The 22,864-nt window shown below is 45.7% G+C and overlaps 1 protein-coding gene across 1 annotated transcript in view; it reads right to left on the bottom strand.

The window, feature by feature from the left end:
* The window catches only part of PRXL2A (peroxiredoxin like 2A), a 90,279-nt gene that overhangs the window by 37,642 nt on the left and 29,773 nt on the right, over positions 1-22,864 (bottom strand). Inside the window, exon 2 of the mRNA XM_082268022.1 lies at positions 15,682-15,861. Within this exon, the coding sequence (XP_082124148.1) occupies positions 15,682-15,859 (178 nt within the window). The 5' untranslated portion in view covers positions 15,860-15,861. The remainder of the gene's footprint in view (positions 1-15,681; positions 15,862-22,864) is intronic.

The raw sequence follows: 22,864 nt of genomic DNA, 5'->3' as shown, positions 1-22,864 counted from the left end.
TGTGCTAGGACATCTTATAAATGTGCCTTCTTCAAAAGATCCTTCAAAAGAACAACACTTAGCAAAAGCGGGAGCTTGGGCCCAAACTATGAAGTCTATATTTTGAACCATTTGCAAAGTCTGGGGTAGAGTAGAGCAGTGGTTCTCAATTCCGGTCCTCGGGACCCACTAACAGGCCAGATTTTAAGTATTACCTTGGGGGATGCAGACTAGAATACTGCAATCACTGAGCAGCAAATGAAATCACCTGTGATGTAATTTAGTTATCTTGCAAACCTGGCCTGTTGGTGGGTCCCGAGGACCGGAATTGAGAACCACTGGAGTAGAGAACCCTGACATTTTGTTTTTTGCTGGGTGTGGAAAATAGAAAGCGCTGGAAATGTATGAAGTCCATACTCTTTGGGTTTTTAAGCCTGCCATATCAGCTGCATTTCGATTAAGGTATGGGAACGGAGGTTGTATAGAAGTCGATCTACCGATCGACTTCTATACAACCACAATGTCAGTGGCTATATCAGTGTATTTTGATGGCGGGGAAGTATACCCACTGTAAGAATATAATATCTCACTGGGGAGGATTTCCCCGTCCACATTGAGTGTTGGGATAAGGGAATCAAGTCAGTTTTCTTTGTTTAACTCGCTTTAATCTTTGGGCTGCCTTAGTAAACCAAACCTACTGTGTATTGTGGCTGGATTAGGCCATGTCACTATATGATAAGGCTGTCTGGGCCAGGTTTTGGAGAAAACAGGCCCACTAATAGCACAGGTGTGTACTGTTCTTTTAATAGTATGAGGATTAAAGGTCAGTGCCCCATCCTCCCGAAGGGGTCATTGATTGTAAGAGAGACGAAAGGTACACATCTGCACCATACTGTTCAGGGGGGAACAGGCAAAAAAGCTGCGAGGTAGGGTCTCACCCAGGGGTCAGAGGTGCCCCAAACCAGAGGCCTAGGTCAGAGAGAAAGAAACCAAGAGACAGGGTCTCACCCAGGGGCCAAAGGTGTCGCAAACCAGAGGCAGGAGTCTGAGAGAAAGAAACCGAGAGACAGGGTCTCACCAGGCAGTTAGGGCTGCCCCAAGCCAGAGGCCAAGGTCAGAGAGAAGGAAACCGAGAGACAGGGTCTCACCCAGGGGCCAGAGGTGCCCCAAACCAGAGGCCTATGTTGGAGAGAAAGAAGCCAAGAGACAAGGTCTCATCCAGGGGCCAGAGATGCCCCAAACCAGAGGCTTGAGTCTGAGAGAAAGAAGCCGAGAGACAAGGTCTCATCCAGGGGCCAGAGATGCCCCAAACCAGAGGCCCGAGTCTGAGAGAAAGAAGCCAAGAGACAAGGTCTCATCAGGCGGTCAGGAGTGCCCCAAACCAGAGGCCCGAGTCTGAGAGAAAGAAACCGAGAGACCGGATCTCACCAGGCAGTTAGGGCTGCTCCAAGCCAGAGGCCCAGGTCAGAGAGAAGGAAACCGAGAGACAGGGTCTCACCCAGGGGCCAGAGGTGCCCCAAACCAGAGGCCTGAGTCGGAGAGAAAGAAGCCAAGAGACAGGGTCTCACCCAGGGGCCAGAGATGCCCCAAACCAGAGGCCCGAGTCTGAGAGAAAGAAGCCAAGAGACAAGGTCTCATCAGTCGGTCAAGAGTGCCCCAAACCAGAGGCCCAAGTCTGAGAGAAAGAAACCGAGAGACCGGGTCTCACCAGGCAGTTAGGGCTGCTCCAAGCCAGAGGCCCAGGTCAGAGAGAAGGAAACCGAGAGACAGGGTCTCACCCAGGGGCCAGAGGTGCCCCAAACCAGAGGCCTGAGTCGGAGAGAAAGAAGCCAAGAGACAGGGTCTCACCCAGGGGCCAGAGATGCCCCAAACCAGAGGCTTGAGTCTGAGAGAAAGAAGCCGAGAGACAAGGTCTCATCCAGGGGCCAGAGATGCCCCAAACCAGAGGCCCGAGTCTAAGAGAAAGAAGCCAAGAGACAATGTCTCATCAGGCGGTCAGGAGTGCCCAAAACCAGAGGCCTGAGTCAGAGAGCAAGAACCCAAGAGACAGGGTCTCACCCAGGGGTCAGAGGTGCCTCAAGCCAAAGGCCTGAATCGGACAGAAAGAAGCCGAGAGACAGGGTCTCACCCAGGGGTCAGAGGCCCGAGTCAGAGACCGGAGTCAGAGAGAGAGTCTATGAGAGACGAAACAGCTGGGAGCTGTAACAGAAAGACACAGAGCTGGAAGAGGTGTAGCGTTTGTGTACTAGCACTGGGCACAGGTGCTAGACGGTCTAGAAAACCAAGGCATGAGGCCTAAGCTACAGGGCTGATAAAGAGAGCCAGGAGGTTTGAATATTGTTTTGTCGTATTGATGGTGAGAACCCCCTGCGTGGGAAGATATTTGTGAACTTTTTGCTTACTTTTAAATAATAGTGGGCAGGAAAAGCCCTGAAATGTACTTCTGGCACGGAGTAAACTCATTGCATAATCGCGTTTACCACCAGATCTAACAACCCCATATCACAGTACATACAGCCAAGAACATAAAGACTTCTACGAACATAATGGGATTCACGTGATTATGTGATCTACGTCAATTTTATTGCTATTGTGCCCCAACCAGAGACATTTTCCCTTATTTCCTATCCTGGTGACACCTGATAATGGGACACAAAGGCAGAGGAAATCATCACAGCAGCTATATGTCCATCTTTGTTCCTGATGGTGACTTTCTTTCTTATTTCCTATCTCAGTGACAAGACCAGAAATCCGAAGAGATCTACACAACGGGGACACTGGCCTCTCTCTACAGGTTCACCCTATCCAATAAAATATAATTGTGGAGCAATATACCCACAAGACTACTGCAATAGTGCAAGTTCAGGATTGTGCCATGCTATGTGTTAAATCTAGTATGCACTAATATTATATACTATACTTATAATATAGTATTATATTACAGTGTAATATACTTTTTTTATTTGTATATTAAATATTCTGTTTTAGGGCTCGTTCTTTTTTTAGTACAGAGCCAGTGTTGAAGTAGGCTCTATATAATGGAAGTACGGTACTTTCCAGTTAGCAAAAACATAACTAGGATCTACAGATCACACAGCCTATCCAGTCATGGATAAGGCATACAATATATACTAAACAGATGGCAATTCTAATTTTCTACACAAAAGGGCCTCTAAAGGGAATTTGTTTCAATGTAAAAAAAGAGTGCTTGGGCATGCAGCAGTCCAATAATCGGGTAGAATAACAAGTTTTTGCTGAGTCAGTCACTGACTGAATCATTGTTAATATTTAATACAAACTTCACTCCGCCTGCAGCAATGATGAATCTGCAGTTTTCTGGATTCCTATCAAAATGCAGCTTTCCACTACTGAGTCAGAGGTAGACTTTGAATATATTAAACTTTTAAATTATTAATGAATAGACTATGGCTGAATAAACTTAAAAATGTAAAATTTAAAATGATTTCATGCTTTTTTTTTTTACAATATTTCTAATTAACTACTGACTAGTTTATTAAATACAAAAGTCCATTAGCAAATATCAGAAATCATTTTTATTAGACGAATTACAATAAATGACTAACTTGAAGAACTTCCTGGGTGTGGTGGGTTGCTACACAAGACTCTGCAGTCACTCCAGGCGCTTTTTTTTTTTTTTCTTTTACCTTTTTGCTAGGAGTGGAGAAGAGCCAGGTAATCTTTTTTTTTTTTTTTTTATTGCTATCAGAGGGGATTGCAACATTCTGTTTATATTGGTGACCATTGTCAAGGAGAAAGAAAGTGATGGGAAATGCAAAATTTTAGTGTAGTCCCCAAAACAAAATGTAAGGGGCAACTATTCAAGAAGGGAATTCTCCTCACTTTGGGATATTTCCTCTCACCTCCTGTTGGGTTTTTGGGACAAAAACTAAAAAGGTAAAAAAAAAAAAAAACCTGACACAGGGATTTAATCCTTCCCTACTATATCTAAAACTACAAAAAAGGTTTAAAATATAACAACCTTTATGCCACGTCGTGAAGAAAAAAAAAATGAAAAATAATACTCTTTGTCTGTAAATCCGCTGCAATAATTAACATTAAAATATTAACAAAAACATAAAAAAAATGTAGTGCTGTGATTAGCTATGCATTATCCCATATTATATTTGTGTTATATTGGCGCTTTTCCACTGCATGGAAACGTACCGGTTCAGCACGCTTTTGTGCTTTTCCACTGCTGGTACCGCATGGTATAGTGTCGGAACGGTTCGGTACGGTACGGTATAGGTTTGCTTTTCCACTGCATGGAACCGAACGGTACGGTACGGTACGGCTCTGAAAAAACAGTACCTACTTGATTGTGGTTCCAACAGGTACCAAACTGGTGCCATATCCCACAATCCTTTGCATGCAGTCACTACTAGCCACTGATTGGTCAGAGAATCCCACCCACCCCGTTGTTATCCCACCCACTTAACTTAGTACTACTTTAGTGGAAAAGCAAACCTATACCGTACCGTACCGAACCGTTCCGACACTATACCATGCGGTACCAGCAGTGGAAAAGCAAACCGGGCCAAGCAGGGCCGAGTAGAGCCGAGCCGGTACGAGACGGTACTTGCAGTGGAAAAGTGCCATTTGTGTAGAAGAAAGTTGAAAGATGGTGACTGGGAGATATTAAAAACCTGCAGTATCATTATATGGAGTACAGGTACAAGAGGCATAACGTTTCTGTGAATTTCTGCCTGTTGGGAGAGGTGGAGCACTGAAGCATGGGTGTGTTTGTCCAAAAATTTTTGTAGATATCACATTAGACACAAGATTTTTTTACATTGAACTTTTAATTTTTGAAACATTCCTTTACCTTTGGTGGCACAGGGTGCACTTAATAATGTGAGATAATTTATGGTGGATAGTCACAAAACTACATGTGAATGTTTTTGTTTAATTACAAAAAAGTTTTGGCTATATATACACACACACACACATTTTTAAAAAATAATACCTGTAATAATAAAAATAAATAATAAAACACATACGGTATATACTAAAACTGGCCATATACTAGCTGAAATATCATTTGAACACATTTTCGAAAAACGAAAAATTGGCCGTGAGAGCAGACGATCGTGCCATCTTGCAATGACCGAATTTCGAACGATAAATTGTTCAATGGATGTTTTTCATTCAGTTTGTCACATATACCTAGTGCAAACAGTTTGGCCTGAGAAACACATTAAAGCGGAGTTCCGGCCTCAAAATCGATTTTGGGCCATCGGCTTGCTGAGGGCCACCTGAAAAAGAAATATATGCTCCCAATTTTTTTTTTTTGATCACTTACCTTGATCTTAAAGAAAATATACTCACCTTCCTTCCACTTCCTCCCTCTGCGGCCGCACCGTCTCTTCCGGTGTTCCGTGAAAAAAACCTACCCGTGAAAATTTCATACCCTCGTCACTTCCGGTCAGCGAACAGCTGAGGAGCTTAATAGTGCGCATGCTCAGAGGGTATGGAATGTGTGTTATAACGTTACACCGCATCAGCTGTTGCGGCGGGTACATTAAAACATCTCCACTGCAACGTCAATCATCTCCGCTCCTATCCCTGTCACTTCCCTGATGTCGGCTACTAAATGTAAAAGCGGATCACAGAGCCGAGATCTCCATGATTTAGATTTCATACACCCGCCACCGCTTTTACATTTATTAGCCAAGATCAGGGAAGTGACAGTGGTGGGAGCGAGATGATTCATGTTGCAGCCGAGCTCTTTTAATGTAACCGCTGCATCGGTGTAAAGTTACACACACTACCGTGATAATTTCATACCCTCCGAGCATGCGCACTAGTCTGCTCCTCAGCTGTTCCATTTAGTTTCTAACAGGAAGTGACGTGGGTATGCATTTCTCACGGGGTAGGTTTTTCTCACGTTACACCGGTTTGCGATGACTCCTGGGAGCTGAACGCCATCGCTCCCAGGAGTCAATGCGCCTGCACCGGCCCCGCTCGTCAAATTCGGTGCAGGCGCGGCATTCCCTGCTAAACAGCTTTTGGGCACGAGCCGGGCCGGTGCAGTGCATTGTGGGACTCTGACATCACGAAGAGGCCGCAGAAGAGGACACGCTGGCTTCAGCTGCCCACACCTGAGATGGCGGCGCTGGAGAAGAACTTTTCAAGGTAAGTATTTCTTCTTACAGGTAAGTGTGACCCGGGACAGTTCAGAGGCTATCCATTGTGGAATGTACTAGCCCTGACTGTCCCGGGTGTATTTTTATCTAAATTTGACCCCCGAGGCCGGAACACCGCTTTAACCTTTCAATTTATCTTTTGTTTGGCAGAATTTTCCAAACTGGTTCTTCGATTTTTTGGCTCTGAAAAGTTAAAAACGTTTTTCTATTTGTGCCCATTAACTGGACGAAAAACGAACGATCGGATCAAATGACAGATTTTTTAACTATTTTTCGGCTAGTGTATGGCCAGCATTATTCTTACTTAGAGCAGAAATTAACTCCCAAAAGGAAGTTAGTTCTGCTTTAACACTCTTCCCTTCCCCAAGCAGAATTGCGGGAATATGTTTTTGGTCATTTTTTAATTCTTAGCCCCAGCTCTGCCACCATTTTGGTCTAGCATGTACCTGGACCTGCAGCCTCCTGGGATACATACATCACATCTCCCAGGAGGTTGCAGGATTGACACACAGAGCGGCCAGGGGGCAGATTCAGCATGTCAAGGGAGCCAGCTGCTTGCACCCGGAAGAGGCAGCCAGTGGAAGAAGAGAAAGATGGTGGTACAGGATCTGTTGTGTGATACAAGAACAACAGATTGCAGCGGGACAATGTTTGCTCTACTGTGCAGGTAAATATGTGCTTTGAAGAGACCTACAGGTGGGAAAAAAGCACAGGGAGGGGAGTGGGGGGGGGTTGAATGCAGATTTACGTATAAAGATAAGGTGCCGCATTTCTGAAGATATCTAGGGAAAAATTGTAACAGATAATCTGTATTATGACTGTCCATGAATGATTGATCAATTGAAGTGATGTGCTCAGGCGAGTTTTGACTCGGATCCAAACCTACATGTGCAAGCCTACCAGGTAGTGGTCACCTGTACACGCCAATCATCTGCGACTAGGGTATCTCCTACCCTGCAGCCACAGGTATGCATGACCCTTGCATTTGTGCGGTAGCAGGGTTACGATGTCCTGGACACAGATGATTGGCATGTACAGGTGACTGCTTCCTTTCAGGCTCAAACATGAGAATTCAGATCCTAGTCAAACATGTCTGAGCTCATTACTAAACTTGAGAATCACTTGTAAAATTTGGTTTGCTTTTCCTCTTTTAGAGTGCAATAATGAGCACCACCAAAAATAAGAGGTACTGGTTATCTCACAAGAAGATTTTTTAAGCATTAGAGAAATGTTCAACAAACTGTGGCCTTTTGCTTACCTTTATCTGGCCTTTGGGTCACTATTCCTCCTACTTATACAAGACAATATTCCTCCATTGACACCAACAATGGGGCACTATTCCTCAAACTGACATCGGCGATGGGGAGCTATTCCTCCCAGTGATACCAATGATGGAGCACTATTCCTCCACTGACACCAATGATGGAGCACTATTCTTCTCACTGACACCATAGATGGAGCACTATTCCTCCACTGACACCAATGATGGAGCACTATTCCTTCACTGACACCAATGATGGAGCATAATTCTTCTCACTGACACCATAGATGGAGCACTATTCCTCCACTGACACCAATGATGGAGTACTATTCTTCTCACTGACACCAATGATGGAGCACTATTCCTTCACTGACACCAATGATGGAGTACTATTCTTCTCACTGACACCAATGATGGAGCACTATTCCTCCACTGACACCAATGATGGAGCACTATTCTTCTCACTGACACCATAGATGGAGCACTATTCCTTCACTGACACCAATGATGGAGCACTATTCTTCTCACTGACACCATAGATGGAGCACTATTCTTCCCACTGATACCAATGATGGGACACTATTGATCTTTTATTGAAAAGAATCAAGCAACATATTTTATACAAAAGTAAAAAACAGAACTATAGTACAATATTCCAACAAAAAAAAAAAACAAAGGAATTCACATCCATGTGCAGAATATATACAATATATACATAATCCACTTCCAACATTCTTAGAAAACTATTTACATAAAGCAGCAGAGAGGGCCTAAGAGGCACAACCCATCACCTATGTATGCAGCCATTTATCAAAAACTGAGCATTAAGAAAAAATCTAGGGTGATAAGAGACAGAAAGCCACACCCGGGAAAGAGACTCCTGGCAGTCAGGGAGGCTTGAAACCCCTCCACGCCTTCAGCCAAGCCCTCTGACCCCACTTGTCTCTCTCAAGCGCCCGAATCTTCCCCACCTCATGCAGAATGTCACACACCACCACCTGAACAGGAAGGATTTTACGCCGAAGGGTGACCTGACACCGTGCGTTCCATGTGTAATAACGGACTACTAAACTAACTAAAAAAAGTGTATCCAAACAAAAGCCCCCACCAGTATTGAATGCTCCGTACACCCACTCAGCATAACCCAGCCTGGAGAGGAAAGGAACACCGAGGGCCCGCCCAACCTGTTTGTATACCTCTATGTTAAAAGGGCAACGAAGCAGAAAATGGTCCATAGTCTCCTCCTCACCTGCACATTCCTCCCGAGGACAACCACGATCCATCCCACTGCGGAATTTCAAATTGCCCCGAACATAGAGCCTCCCGTGGAAGCACAACCAGGCCAGATCCCTGAATTTAAGGGGGACTCTAGCCAAATTAATCAATCTTAACCCTTCCCTCAAAATTGGGCCTGGGCAATCCCTTAAGGCCAGTGGGTCATGAAAGACTTCACTCAAGACTCGGCTCATAAGGACTTTCCTCGGAGCGGATCTGAGATCTTCAGCCGACAGTCGCCACTGCCGCAGCAACTTCAGACACGGAGCGACATAGGCTGGGAGCTGACCACGATGACCCCTGAGATTCTTCACTTGGCCACCTTCTTCCCAAAGTCGCAGAAAAGGCCTAAACCAAGATCTAAACATGCCTGCCCATCCAGGAGGTTCCACTGCAAGCATACTACCAATGTTAAACTTGAGAAATAGCAGTGAAAAGAAAAGAACGGGGTTGACCATACCTAAGCCACCCTCCCTCCTGGATAGATAGGTGACATTCCTCTTGATGGGGTTCAGTCTGTTCCCCCACAGCATCTGGAAGAACACACTATAGATCCTAGCATAGAGAGACACTGGCAAGATGCAGACAGGGCTGACATACAAGAAGATCGGTATCAGGTAAGTCTTAATCAGATCAACCCTTTCCCTCAGAGATAACTTCCATCTCTTCCAGCTGACCACCTTAGTATTGGCAACTTCCAGCCTGCCCTCCCAGTTTTTGAGGCCATAATCGCCAGGTCCAAATTCAATGCCTAATATCTTAATTTTTTCCTGGGGCACTGGAAAAGTGTCCGGGAGATCAAACCCCTCACCTTCCTTTCCCATCCAAAAAACTTCACTCTTTTCCTGATTGATCTTGGAGCCTGATGCTTCAGAGTACCGTGATGTCAGAGAGACCACCTCCTCCGCTTCATCTGTCCCAGTGACAATCACTGACACATCATCCGCATAGGCAACAACCCTCAAAGGCGGCTCACCCGGGATTCCCACTGGTACCCCACACAACATGCTGCTCTCTAGCCTCCTGATGAAGGGGTCGATTGCAAACACATAGAGCAGGGGACTCAGCGGACAACCCTGGCGCACCCCAGAACCAACCTCAAAGGACTGTCCAACCCAACCATTAACAAGAGGGAAGCTTTCTGCCCCCTTATACAAAACTTTTAACCAATCGACAAAACCACCCGGCAGACCGTACTTACTAAAGAGCAACCACAGGTACTCATGGTTGACACGATCGAAAGCCTTTGCCTGATCCAATGCCAGTAGATACTTTCCCCAGCCTGCAGCCCTGCACTGCTCCAAGGCCTCCCGGACAGCTAAAACCGCTGTGAAGGTGCTCCTACCCTGGATCGAACAGTGCTGATGGCGAGAAAGCAAAGACTCTGCTACTGCCGATAGGCGCCAGAAAAGTATCTTCGCCAGCACCTTTCTATCGACATTGAGAAGGCTGATGGGGCGCCAATTCTCAATCATCGAAGGATCTTTACCTTTTGAAAGAAGAATCACAGCTGAGTGTCTCATGGAAGGGGGAAGCACCCCCTCAGCAAGACAACTGTTAAAAATCTCTACCAAATGTGGGGCCAGAATAGACTTAAAGGCTTTGTAAAACTCAGCCGTCAGACCATCCGGTCCAGGTGACTTCTTGATGGCAAGCTGTTCAATTGCCCTCGTCACCTCTTCAACTGTGATCTCTTCTGTCAAATTCATCAAAGGGACATCTCCACCATTTAGACCTGGAATAGAGTCCAAAAAGCTTTCCATCTTGTCTCGGTCAAGCTCCTTCCTCCCAAGAAGTTCAGCATAAAAAGACCTCACGACCTCCAGGATCCCTGACCTGGACTTTGTCAAGGAACCTGTACTATCCTTAAGGCCAACGACCATCTTAACAGCTACACCCTGTTTGCAGTTCTGGTAAGGGTCAGGCGAGTGGTATTTCCCATAGTCCCGCTCCAGAACCAAAGAGGTATGCCGGTCATATTGACACTTCCTGAGGAGGATTTTCACTTCAGAGATTGCCCCAGGATCTCCTCCTCTCGAGACAAGAATATCCAGCTTCCTCCGCAAACGTTGGTAGGTCATGTATCTATTAAACTGTTTTTTATTGGCTAGGCCCCTGAAGAATCCAGCAATCCTCTTTTTGGTCAGCTCCCACCACTCAGCCTTGCTGCTACAAAAGTCCAGGATGGTCACCTGTGCCTGAAAGAATTCCTCAAAGGATTGTCTAACATGTTCTTCCTCAAGGAGAGTCGAATTTAATCTCCAGATGCCTTTGCCCCTCTGAGGGAAATCTGAAGCATTCAAGACCACAGATAGCATACAGTGATCAGAGAACTCCACCGCCTGCACCACTGGGGGTGAGAAAGCAGAGGCCTCCTTCAAAAAAAACCTATCTATCCTACTCTGACTATTACCTCGATGAAAGGTGAACCCTGTGTCATCCGGGAGGTGCTTAATGTGCACATCCACAAGACCAGCATCCCTAACCATACTATTTAAAAAAACGCTATCATATCCCAGCCGGTCATTGAAGTCCTTCCTGTCCTTGGGCCTAGTCACAGTATTAAAGTCACCTCCAAAAACCACTTGCCGGGATGTAAAAAGAAATGGCTTGATCCTTGTAAAAAGGCATTTCCTGTCCCACTTTGTGTGCGGCCCATAGATATTAATTAGGCGCAGGTCCTGCCCTCCCACAAGAACGTCTAAGACCATACATCTCCCAATCTCCACCTCAATAACCCGCCGGACAGTTACCATGCCGGTTTTAAACAACACCGCCACCCCGCCGTAAGGCTCGGCCGCAAGAGACCAGTAAGATGGACCATACCTCCACTCTCTCTTGGCCATATGAATATCTGCCAAGGAGGTGAGCCTAGTCTCCTGCAAAAATAAAATTTCAGCATCTAATTGGCTGAACAAAAAGAAGGCCATAGAACGAGCTCTTATCGACTTAATGCTGGCGACATTTATTGTCACCACTTTTAACGGAGGGGGAACCGCCATTTGGGTTATTGGGTGGATTGCTTCTTAGCTCCCCTCTGCTGCTCATCACCAGAAGCCTCTCTCTTTCTTGAAGCCTCCTCCAACTCCATTTCAATTTCTGAATTCTGCTCAGAAGAATCCCCAGATGAGGAGATATCCCAAGCAGAAGCCCTAGAACGGTTGGAGACAGTCACTGAGGCATCCTGTCCCTGTTCCGTCCTCACCGTCTGTCTCTTCCGCCTCACAACCTTCCTTCTCTCCTCCAGGTACTGAAGGTCAGATTCAGAGATGCTTTCATCTCTTGTTTTCTTCTTCTTCTTTGAAGTCTTCACAGAAGACTTCTTTACAGAGGAAGCCGCAGCAGCACCCTTTTTGGTACCCTCTACCACTCCTGGTGGGTGGGGGGCTTCTTTAAGGTCACACTTAGGAAGGGAAGCTTTATCGGGAATAACTGACTTGGGGGGCACAGACTTGGCAGATTCTGACACAAGAGGAGCCGGTACAGTAGGCTGGGGGGACACAGGGACAGACACAGAAGGAAAACTTACAGATACAGGAGGGGTGGGCACAGGGACTAGGGAGGGATCCTGCACAAGACCAGGGGGGTCAGTCACCGCAGAGGAGGGTGGTACAACAGGGGCCTCATCCTCCATCCTGTCCAGCCTTAACAGATCATCTATCACCTCTCTATCCATATTATGCCAGGCTTCAGGACATCGGCTGTAGGGGTGGCCAAGGCGCAGGCACAGGTTGCACCTTATCGCCTGGGTGCAGTCCCTGGCCACATGACCCTGCCCCCGACACACTGAACAGATCAGAGCTGAACAAGAGGAGCTAAAATGCCCCTTTTCTCCACAGCGGTGACACAGTTTTGGCTGACCGGGATAAAAAATGGTCATCCTATCCCTCCCTATAAAGGCAGAGGAGGGCAGGTGACGGACAACATTCCCATCCCTAGCCAACCTGACCGTTACCGACCAACCCCCGGTCCAGATGCCACGCTCATCATGAATTTTATCCGGCCTGGTCAAAACATCCCCATAATTTCTCAACCAGACCTCTAAGTCCCGAGCAGGAACACTCTCATTTGTAAGGACAATAGTAATTTTCTTCACTGTTGACCTTTGGGAAACTGCCACTGGCACCAGACCTTCCCATTCGGGTCTTGACCTGCACCGAGCCATATATCGTTCCCAGAACAAGTCAAGACCCTCTGGTCTGGTGAAACTAACTGTGTATTCCCGGCTTCCAGCCACATGTATCAGGGCATATAGGTCATTAGCCCCAAAACCCATATCTAAGATCAGGTCCACCACCATACGCCTTGCTAGAGGGACTGCACCACCTTCCCATTTAAGGAGGACTACGTTCCGCCTTGGACCCCCAGCAGAAGCCATAGATCCAATACCAGATCCAATGGTGCTCATAGTGGCAGCCCGCGAGGGAAAACCCTGATTAGAAGCAGAGCTCCTCCTTGATTGTAACCCTGGCTTGGTGATATTGCCAGGAGCACAGCTTACCACCTGTGCAAATGTAGGCTTATTAGGGCCAAGACCCCACACTGATGTCACATTATCAGGTACACTACTATTATTATTTTTACCAGCTTGGCCTAAACAAGCAGCATTATCAGTTCCACATATAATGGTGGGATCCACCATGCCTGCAATGTTATTAGGGATAACTGTTTCTGATGCAGTACCAGATGTTTCCTGCTGCTGCGCTGTAGAGTCCTGTTCAACAGTGACTGAAATAGTTTTAAGCTCAGCAGAAGGGGGGTTAATCGGCTCTTCTGGGTTTTGTGGTTCTTCAGCAGAAATGTCATTTTTTAAACACAACTTTTCCTGTTTAGAGACATCAGCAGCAGGCACAACATTGCTGAGCATAGGGGAATCACCCGGAGTGTCATTAGGAAACCCATCATTAGGCAAGGTGCTAAAAGGCACAAAAACTGTTTTATCTGTAAGCTGGGGCTTTATATACTTTACTTTATCAGGCACACTCTCAGGTAAGTCCTCCACATCACCAAACACCAGCTGATCTTCCTGCATTGGAGACTCCATTACCTGTATAACTTTCAACATGCCTCCTGAGCCCTGAGATGGCAATGGGCTGCTTACCTCACCTTGAGGGGGAAGGGGGTCAGAACCGGGGGTCTCCTCCTCCACCTCCATCTTTGCAAACCTCCGTTCATTGCAAAACTTCTCCCTGAAGGGACCATCCCTGCCTTCCATCATGGCCACAATAGTTTCTTGATGATCCACACGGACTTTCGCTAATTGGACCTCTGAATCCATTGATCCACGGTTCTTGCTGAACAAGCCTTCACGCTGCTTTCTCAGGCGCTTTAAATCCGCTCTAAGCTTGTAGAGCTTGTCTCTCTCCTTATTGAGGACTTTGATCCCGGCCACCACTCGCTCCCGAATGGATCCAGCATCTTCATCCTCACCAGGTGCAGAGAGATCACCAACCACGGGCTGCACAGGAGCAGGGGTGCCATCCATCCGCCCAGGGGATGTCTGAGAGCCTCCAGCAGGAGAGGCCCTGCTGGCCTCCATGGCTTCCCCAGAAGGGGGCCAGGAGAGCTGGGAGGGATTTCACCTCACACCCTCTTACACAGATCACCTGCAGCAGCAACAGACACACAGCCAGAGAACCTTCCAGCAGCCACACCCGAAGCTGAATGATGGGACACTATTCCTCCCACTGACACCAATAATGGGACATTATTCCTCCCAATGATACCAATCAGAGGACACTATTCCTCCCCTCTGATACTAATGATGTGTCACTATTCCTCCCGCTGATACCAATTATGGGCACTATTCCTCCCGCTGATACCAATATTGGGACATTATTCCTCCCACTGATACAAATGACGTGTCATTATTCCTCCCGCTGATACTAATTATGGGCACTATTCCTCCCGCTGATACCAATTATGGCAGGGGTTTCCAAAATATGGCCCTCCAGTTGTTCAGGAACTACAATTCCCATCATGCCTAGTCATGTCTGAGTTTTACAGTGCCTCATGGGATGTGTAGTTCCGCAACAGCTGGAGGGCCGTAGTTTGAAGATCCCTGAATTATGGGCACTATTTCTCTCACTGATATAAATGTTGGGGCACTATTCCTCCCGCTGGCACAAAAGATGCATTGTTTATTTTTACTGCCACTAGGACAATTTGTATTCCCAATGGGCCTCATAAAGTCCTAAGGACATTAAACTGGCACTTAGTTTAGAATGTTTGGAGACCCCTGCATTGGAGTGAACTATGAAAAGCAATACTCTATACCACCCTTCCCTGTGAGTAAGAATAATGGAGGTCCCAATGCTAACAGCAAACATTACTTTTCTTTTTTTTTTTATGAAGTATGGGAATGGGTGTGAAAATCAAATTGATTGCTATGCGCAATACAGACGGTCTGTGACAATCGTTCTTCTGGCACGGTTATAAATAAAATCCAGTAGGTCTAATACAGTATGTCACTGGTATGGTGTGTTTGTGATGGAATATTCAGAAGCAATGAAACCGTTTTCTAGCACTTAGGGCTCTTTCACACGGGCTTTCCGTGTGAAAGGTCCGCTGCAGTCCTTTTTTTTTTTTTTTTTCACGGAGCGGATGACATTTCTGTAATCCGCTCCGTAGGGCTGCATATCACCCCATCCGTTTGCGGATGATATGCGGACCTAATGTAAGTCTATGGGGATTGCGGATGTCAGCGGATGACACCGCGGACATCCGATTTTCCTTCCTTTCCGTTTTTTGAACGGAACAAAAATAGGGTTCTGTTCCGTTCGAAAAAACGGAACAGAACTGAAAGGAAGGAAATCGGATGTCAGCGGATGGTATTCCGCTGACATCCGCAATGCCATAGACTTACATTATGTCCGCAAATCATCCGCAAAAAAATAGGATGATTTGCGGACATACGGAAAGCCCGTGTGAATTACAAACATTTGAAAAGCAAGGGAAAAATCGAGACAGTGGACAGTGTCCATTAACATTCATTAACATTACCATCTGATATAGTCTGTAGGTCGGCGTCTCCTAGATATTGTAGAGTGGCTTTCTCAGTTTTAGAAAGGAAATAATCGGTGTTGGCCAGTATTATTCCAGCTACTGCTGCTCCCAGGGCTCCGATGCTGACGGACCACAATCCCATGCTGAAGATTTCAGATTCCGGAAAAATCCACATCTCTGAAACATGAAATTTGTTACTAAGCTTAGACAAATAAAAACGTAGGCCTGGAAACAAGAGAGTTTAAGTAAATAAAGTGTATCTAATGACAATTTTTTGTTTATATACACAGCAGTGTTAGAGCGGTAAAGAGTTAGAACTCCAATAAGGTTTTTACTGCTGTATCCCCAATGTGGAAATTGACCCCCCTCTTTTTGTTTCGGTGACCAAAGTCCCCCAGACTAAAAATTAGGGAAAATCTTTCACTAGGGGCACTTGTTTTGGAGACACTTTACTTTAGAGTGATTTTCTCTCACTTCCTGTTTTGTCTAAAAGGACAAAAAAAATGAAGGGAAATCTTCATAATGGGGCACAAATGGCAGTGGTTTTAACCAATCCCATTGCAAAATGAAGAAAAAAGTTTTGGCTTTAAGAACAACTATTCTTTATATCACTGCAAACTGGAGCTGCAAGATTATTCATTAAAAAAAATTGCAATCTCGATTCCACCCCCCTCACAATTCCGCATTTCCACGATTCATACAGAGCGGAGCCGTTTTGTAAGAAAAAAAAAAGAGCCAATGTTTATCAACATTGTTCATCTCTGGGAGATAACTATAAACATGTTTTACAATGTATTGTTTCGTCCTCATGCTGATGGGGACAAGGGCCTCTTCCGGACAACCCTGGGCTGTGGTTGTTGGGGTCTGCGGGCAGGGGGCTTATCGGAATCTGGAAGCCTCCTTTAACAAGGAGACCCCCAGATCCCCCCCCCCCCCCATGTGAATTGGTATTGGGTACATATGAGAGCTGCAAGATTAATCGTAAAAAAAAAAAAAAAAAAAAAAAAAAAAAACGCAATCTCGATTTACCCCCCCCCCCCCCACGATCTTAAAACTGCATGTCCTCGATTCTTACAGAGCTGTTCTCTGCTCACCCACAGCTGTCAAAAAAAAAAAAAAAGAGCCCTAGCAAATGTTTATTAACATTGATAATGCTGCTAGATAACTATAAACACAATGTTTTACAATGTATCATTTCATTCTTTTAGATCAAAGGAATGAACTTCCGTCTGAAAGTGAGGGCAGTTTAACCTCTTAAAGACTAAGCCTTTTTCTGACACTTGTTGGTTACAAGTTAAAATCAGTATTTTTTGCTAGAAAATTACTTAGAACCCCCAAACATTATAAATATATTTTTTTTTAGCAGAGACCCTAGAGAATAAAATAGCGATCGTTGCAATCTTCTATATAACACTGTATTTGCGCAGAAGTCTTTCAAACTCAGTTTTTTTTGGGGGGAAAAATACACTTTAATGAATTAAAAAAAAAAATAAACAGTAAAGTTAGCCCAATTTTTTTGTATTATGTAAAAGATGATGTTACGCCGAGAATCGTGATCTTTATTCTAAGTAAAAAAATGATTATTCTCATTTTATCCAGAATTGTGCAGTTCTAGTGCATTAGTACCCCTACTCATTCACCAAAAAAAAAAAATGTGTACAAAAAAATAAAAAACAGGAGACGAATTTTTGACATATCCTTTATTAAAAAATAAAAAAATAGTGCCCCCCAATGTAAATCCATCTTCAATCACGCCACCCACCAACCCGAAAAAAAATGCTCCGCCTTCTGGGCCCTGTCCCCCTTGGAACGTCATGGACCAGTGCATGCTGGGTCAGTGATATCACAAGGGGCCGAGCCATCGGGTGACATTGCCAGGTCGCCCCGCCCTTACCTATATAACAACTGTCAAAGCGGAGAGGAGGCATTTGGCCGGCGGCTGACCCAGAAGGCATAGTGTTTTTTGTTTTATTTTTCGGGTCGGCGGGCAGCGTGATTGACGATGGATTTACATTGGGGTACACTATTTTTTAATTTTTCAATAAAGGATGTGTCAAAAACTTGTCTCCTGTATATTTTTTGTACACTTTTTTGGTGAATGGGGAGGGTGGGATCTGGGGGCTTCCAGATTCCGATAAACCCCCCACCCACAAACCCCGACAACCACAGGCCAGGGTTGTCAGGAAGAGGCAGTTGTCCCCATCAACATGGGGACATGGTGCTTTGGGGTGGGGGGGGGGCAGAAAGACCCACCCTCCCCCCCCACCCATGTTGAGTGCATGTGGCCTGGTATGGTTCAGGAGGGGGAGGCACTCGCTCGTCTCCCTCCCCGCTTCCTGACCTGCCAGGCTGCATGCTCGTATAAGGGTCTGGTATGGATTTTGGGAGGATCCCACGCTGTTTTCTTCTTTTTAAAAATGTCAAAAGACTTGTGTCGGCAATTATAATCACAGGTCATTTTAAATGTGATTTGACTCGTTTTATTTTCTTTATAAACCTCAGTTTTCCTGTAGCATGTTCTGTATATGCTACAGATGCACCACTTTACAAGCAGACTAAGGGGACCCCCCCAGGCACTATATTTAAAGGAATATTTCATTTTTATTGTTGCACTTTAACCACTTGCCTTCTATGCACTTAAACACCCTTCCCATCCAGGCCAATTTTCAGCTTTCAGCGCTCTCACACTTTGACTGACAATTGCGCGGTCATGCTACACTGTACCCATATGAAATTTTTATCATTTTTTTCACACAAATAGAGCTTTCTTTTGGTGGTATTTAATCATCTCTGGGTTTTTTATTTTTTACAAAAAAAAAGAATAAAGACAAAAAATTTTGAAAAAAAAAAAAGTTTTTCTTATTTTCTGCGAGTAAATTTTGAAAATAAATTTTTCTCCTTCACTGATGTGCGCTGATGAGGCGGCACTGATGGGCACTGATGAGGTGGCACTGATGGGCACTGATGAGGTGGCACTTATGGGCACTGATGAGGTGGCACTTATGGGCACTGATGAGGAGGTACTAATATGCCGCACTGATGAGCACTGATAGGCGGCACTGATAGGCGGCACTGATAGGCGGCACTGATAGGCGGCACTGATGAGCACTGATAGGCGGCACTGCTGGGCACTGAGAGGTGGCACTGAGAGGTGGCACGCTGGGCACTGAGAGGCGGCACTGCTGGGCACTGAGAGGCGCCACTGACGGGCGTCACTGATGGGGACTGAGAGGCGGCACTGATGGGCACTGGCGGATGGCACTGATGGACACTGACGGGTGGCACTGATGAGCACTGATGGGCGGCACTGATGAGCACTGGTGGGCAGCGCCATCAGTGCCCACACTCAGTGCCCATAGTGCTGCCAGTCAGTGCTCATCAGTGCCTAGATGAGCAGGCACTGATGGGCACTGACTGGCAGCACTATGGGCACTGATTGTGGGCACTGATGGGGGACACTGATGGCGGGCACTGTGGGCACTGTTGGGGGCAATGTGTGTATGTTTTTTTACCTTGCAGTAATCAGGGCACTGGTGATCAGTGCCCTGATTACATGTCTCTGTGTCCCCAGCGCTGTGAGGCTCCCCCTCCTTCCTCACACTGCAGGCTCCGTGTGAGGAAGGAGCGCCGGCGATGAGAGATGATCTCATATGTTTACATATGAGATCATCTCTCATTGGATGGTCCGATCACAGGGTGAATGGCCGCTGTGATTGGCCATTCACCACGATCTGTGATCGGCCGTGTCCAAGGGACACGGCCGACACAGATTCTCCCCGATGCGCGCTCGCGGGAGCGCGCGGGGAGCCTGCTTCTGGGAGGCCGTTTAAAAACGGCCTCCCGAAAATTAGAGTCCGCGCTGCAGCCGTATATAGGCTGTAGCGCGGATGGGATGTAGTTAAGCATCATTAAAATCACTGCTCCCGAAAAAACGATAATTTTTAAAACTTTTTTTTGCATTAATACATGTCCCCCGGGGCATTACCCAGACCCCCATATCCCTTTTATGGCCAGTTACTTGCATATAAGCCCTTTTTTGTTTTTAAAACATTCACTGGAGAAGGGGGGGGGGGGTCTGACCATTGCCCTTGTTACCGCATAGTTATCGCAAGCTTGGAGGAGTACTTAATTACCGTATGTATTTATTTCCTTTAGTAAATTGACTTTAATGCCTTTTTATGCGCTATTTACTGACCATTTTTGGTGTTTCTGTTCATTACCGCATAAGAGCGATAGTAAATTGACATTTTCGTTATCGCAAGCGTTAAGTGATCACGTGACCGACATAACGCATGAGTAAAGCCCCGTACACACGCAACGATTATCGGCCGACCGATCGTCCGACTTTTGTCCAAGTTGTGTGTTGTTGGTTGGAATGTGCCTAGACTGCACACAAATTTTTTTTGGCCAACAAAATTCTACTTCAGAAGTGATGTCATGTGTTGGTTTGTTTTCTTTGTGTTTTTTCTTCACTGAGCATGCCCAGACTTGCTCATCAGATTTTTGTCTGTCGAAATCTGTACTGACTGCACGAAAATCGGCCATTGTGTTGACGGCCAACAAAAATTTTATAGTCTGCACACCAGATTTTTTTCGGCCGAAAAGTCGGAGTTGGTTGTCGGAAGCATCATACTAACAAGCCGAAAATCGGCAGCTCGGACGTTGGCCGAAAATTCCCTGCCAATTTTCGACGCGTGTGTACGGGGCTTTAAGCTTTAGTGAATTGTGCCCATTGAATGGAACTAAAAGCATGTCAGTTCTTACACCTTGAACAAATTCTACATTCTGTCCAACTGGAACTAAAGGCCCGTACACACGTACCGATCGTCGGCATACAAACGTCGGTGGACGAAGGATCTGCCGATTGTACGCGTGTTAGTATGGTGCCTCCGACAGATGTCTGCGCACAATCCGCGGACAAAAGTCTTTCTTGCAAACATGAAAATTTTTGTATGCCGACACCAGAACGGACGATTGTTCGCCTGTCAGTACACAATTCGGCCGACAGACCGCAGATTTGCAAGACTGGGCATGCTCAGAAAATAGAATACACAGGGAAAGTTAACCATTACATGACATCACTTCTGCAGTCGGCGGACAAAATTCTTGTGCTGTCCTTGTGCTGTCTTTGCACTTTTCAGCAGACACCGACATCCCGGGGAGAAAAGAGGAACATTTGTAAGCCGACCATCGGTACGTGTGTACGGGGCTTAAAGGGCCTTTGTTCTGGGATGATTTTTATACAAGAAAGTTCTGAAATCTCACCATACTCTTGGTCACCACTAAATCATCTGCACTGGCACTATGTTTTCAGTGTATATTAACAAAACTGTCTGAACAGTGAAAAATACGGCCAGAACCTATATAGATATAATATTGCAGAGATGGGTTTAAACCTCAAACTGGTTCCCAGAATTACCATTTTGGTCCAAGGTGGTTCTTATATTTAACTACCTCAATACTGGGCACTTAAACCCCCTTCCTTCCCAGACCAAATTTTCAGCTTTTAGCGCTGTTGCATTTTGAATGACAATTGCGCGGTCATGCAACACTGTACCTAAACCAAATTTATGTATTTTTTTCCCCACAAATAGAGCTTTCTTTTGGTGGTATTTGATCACCGCCAGGTTTTTTCTTTCTTGGTGCACAAATAAAAAAAGACAGAAAAGTTTGAAAAAAAAAAAAAAACGTTTTTTTTGTTTAGGTTATAAAATTTTGTAAATAGATATGCTTTTTCCTGCACTGATGAGCACTGATGACGCCGCACTGACAGGCACTGATGAGGAGATACTGATGGGGTGGCACTGATGGGGTGGCACTGATAGGTAGCACTGATATGTGGCACTGATAGATAGCACTTATATGCAGCATTGGTGGGCACTGTTAGGCGGCACTGATGGGCACTGATAGGTGGCACTGATGGGCGGCACTGATGGGCACTGATAGGCAGCACTGGTGGGCAATAATGGGCACTGGTGGGCGGCACTGATAGATGGCAATAACGGGCACTGGTGGGCAGCACTGATAGATGGCATTGGTGGGCAGCACTGATAGGGGGGGCACCACTGGCAGGCTCTCTGAGCCCTGTTTGCCATCCCTGGTGGCCATGGTGGACATCCATGGTGGTCATCTCTGGTGGCTCTAGTGGCACCCCCTTCCACCAGGGCTGCACCGGCTGTATTGACATTACATGACGGCTGTGATTGGACACAGCCGTCATGTGATCAGGAGGGCCAATCACAGGGCCCTCCTGCCGCATCTTGTTGCTCTGTGTCCTAGGGACACAGGCACATCGAGATCGCGCCGCTGCGCGTGCCCGCGGCGGCGCGATCTCTCTCCTTCTGAAGGACGTTCCGGAACGTCCGATCAGAAGGACGAGACTCCCACCCGGCCATATATGTACAATGGCCCAGGTGGGAGGTGGTTAAAGCAGAAGTCATGGCAAATTTTACTTTAATTTGTAGCAATCCTTACTTCTACTAAATGTCACTTCCAGTGCCACCATGACTCGAGAGGCACACTAAAGTTGGAACCCTCAAGTGACAACTCTCGCTCTCCACTATTCCCTCCATCCATTCAGGCTGATTCATAGCAAAATAGTTCCGTGTGTCCTGCCTAATAAGTGTTTAGCAGAGCAAATCTACTTCCAGTGTCATAAGATTACACCATATGCTACTAACTTGAGCCTCTGTAGTGACCTATTTTCCATATTTTGAAATAAGAGCAGAACAGCCAAATCATGTGCTCTTATCTCAATAGATTATTTTGTATTACTTTCACAATTTATTTGCATAAGTAAAGGATCTTATTGCACACAGTCTGCTTTTCTCTTAAACTAGAGAAATAGACGTTGTCTGTAGCACCATGAGTGATAAGCCTCTATCCCAAATATATATACACAAATAGGGGGACTTTAAATGAGGCAAATCACTTCAAAACTCAGTAGTACACGTGATTACAAATTTATTGCATAATAGCAAATTTCATAGTAACAATTCTATAGACGTAATAAAAGGCAAGTTAAAAAGCAAGTTTGAGCTGATCCATAATACGTTATCATCATAGACACTATAATTTCATAAAAAATATCTATTGATGTTTGTATACATGATGTTTTGATGGAAATACACGATGTTGACAGATAGAAATGCATGATTGCAAATTACATAGCGATACACAC

The sequence above is a fragment of the Pelophylax lessonae genome (assembly GCF_965119305.1).
Source record: "Pelophylax lessonae genome assembly, chromosome: 9".
Lineage (NCBI taxonomy): Eukaryota > Metazoa > Chordata > Amphibia > Anura > Ranidae > Pelophylax > Pelophylax lessonae.
This window is presented reverse-complemented; position numbering and strand designations above follow the sequence as displayed.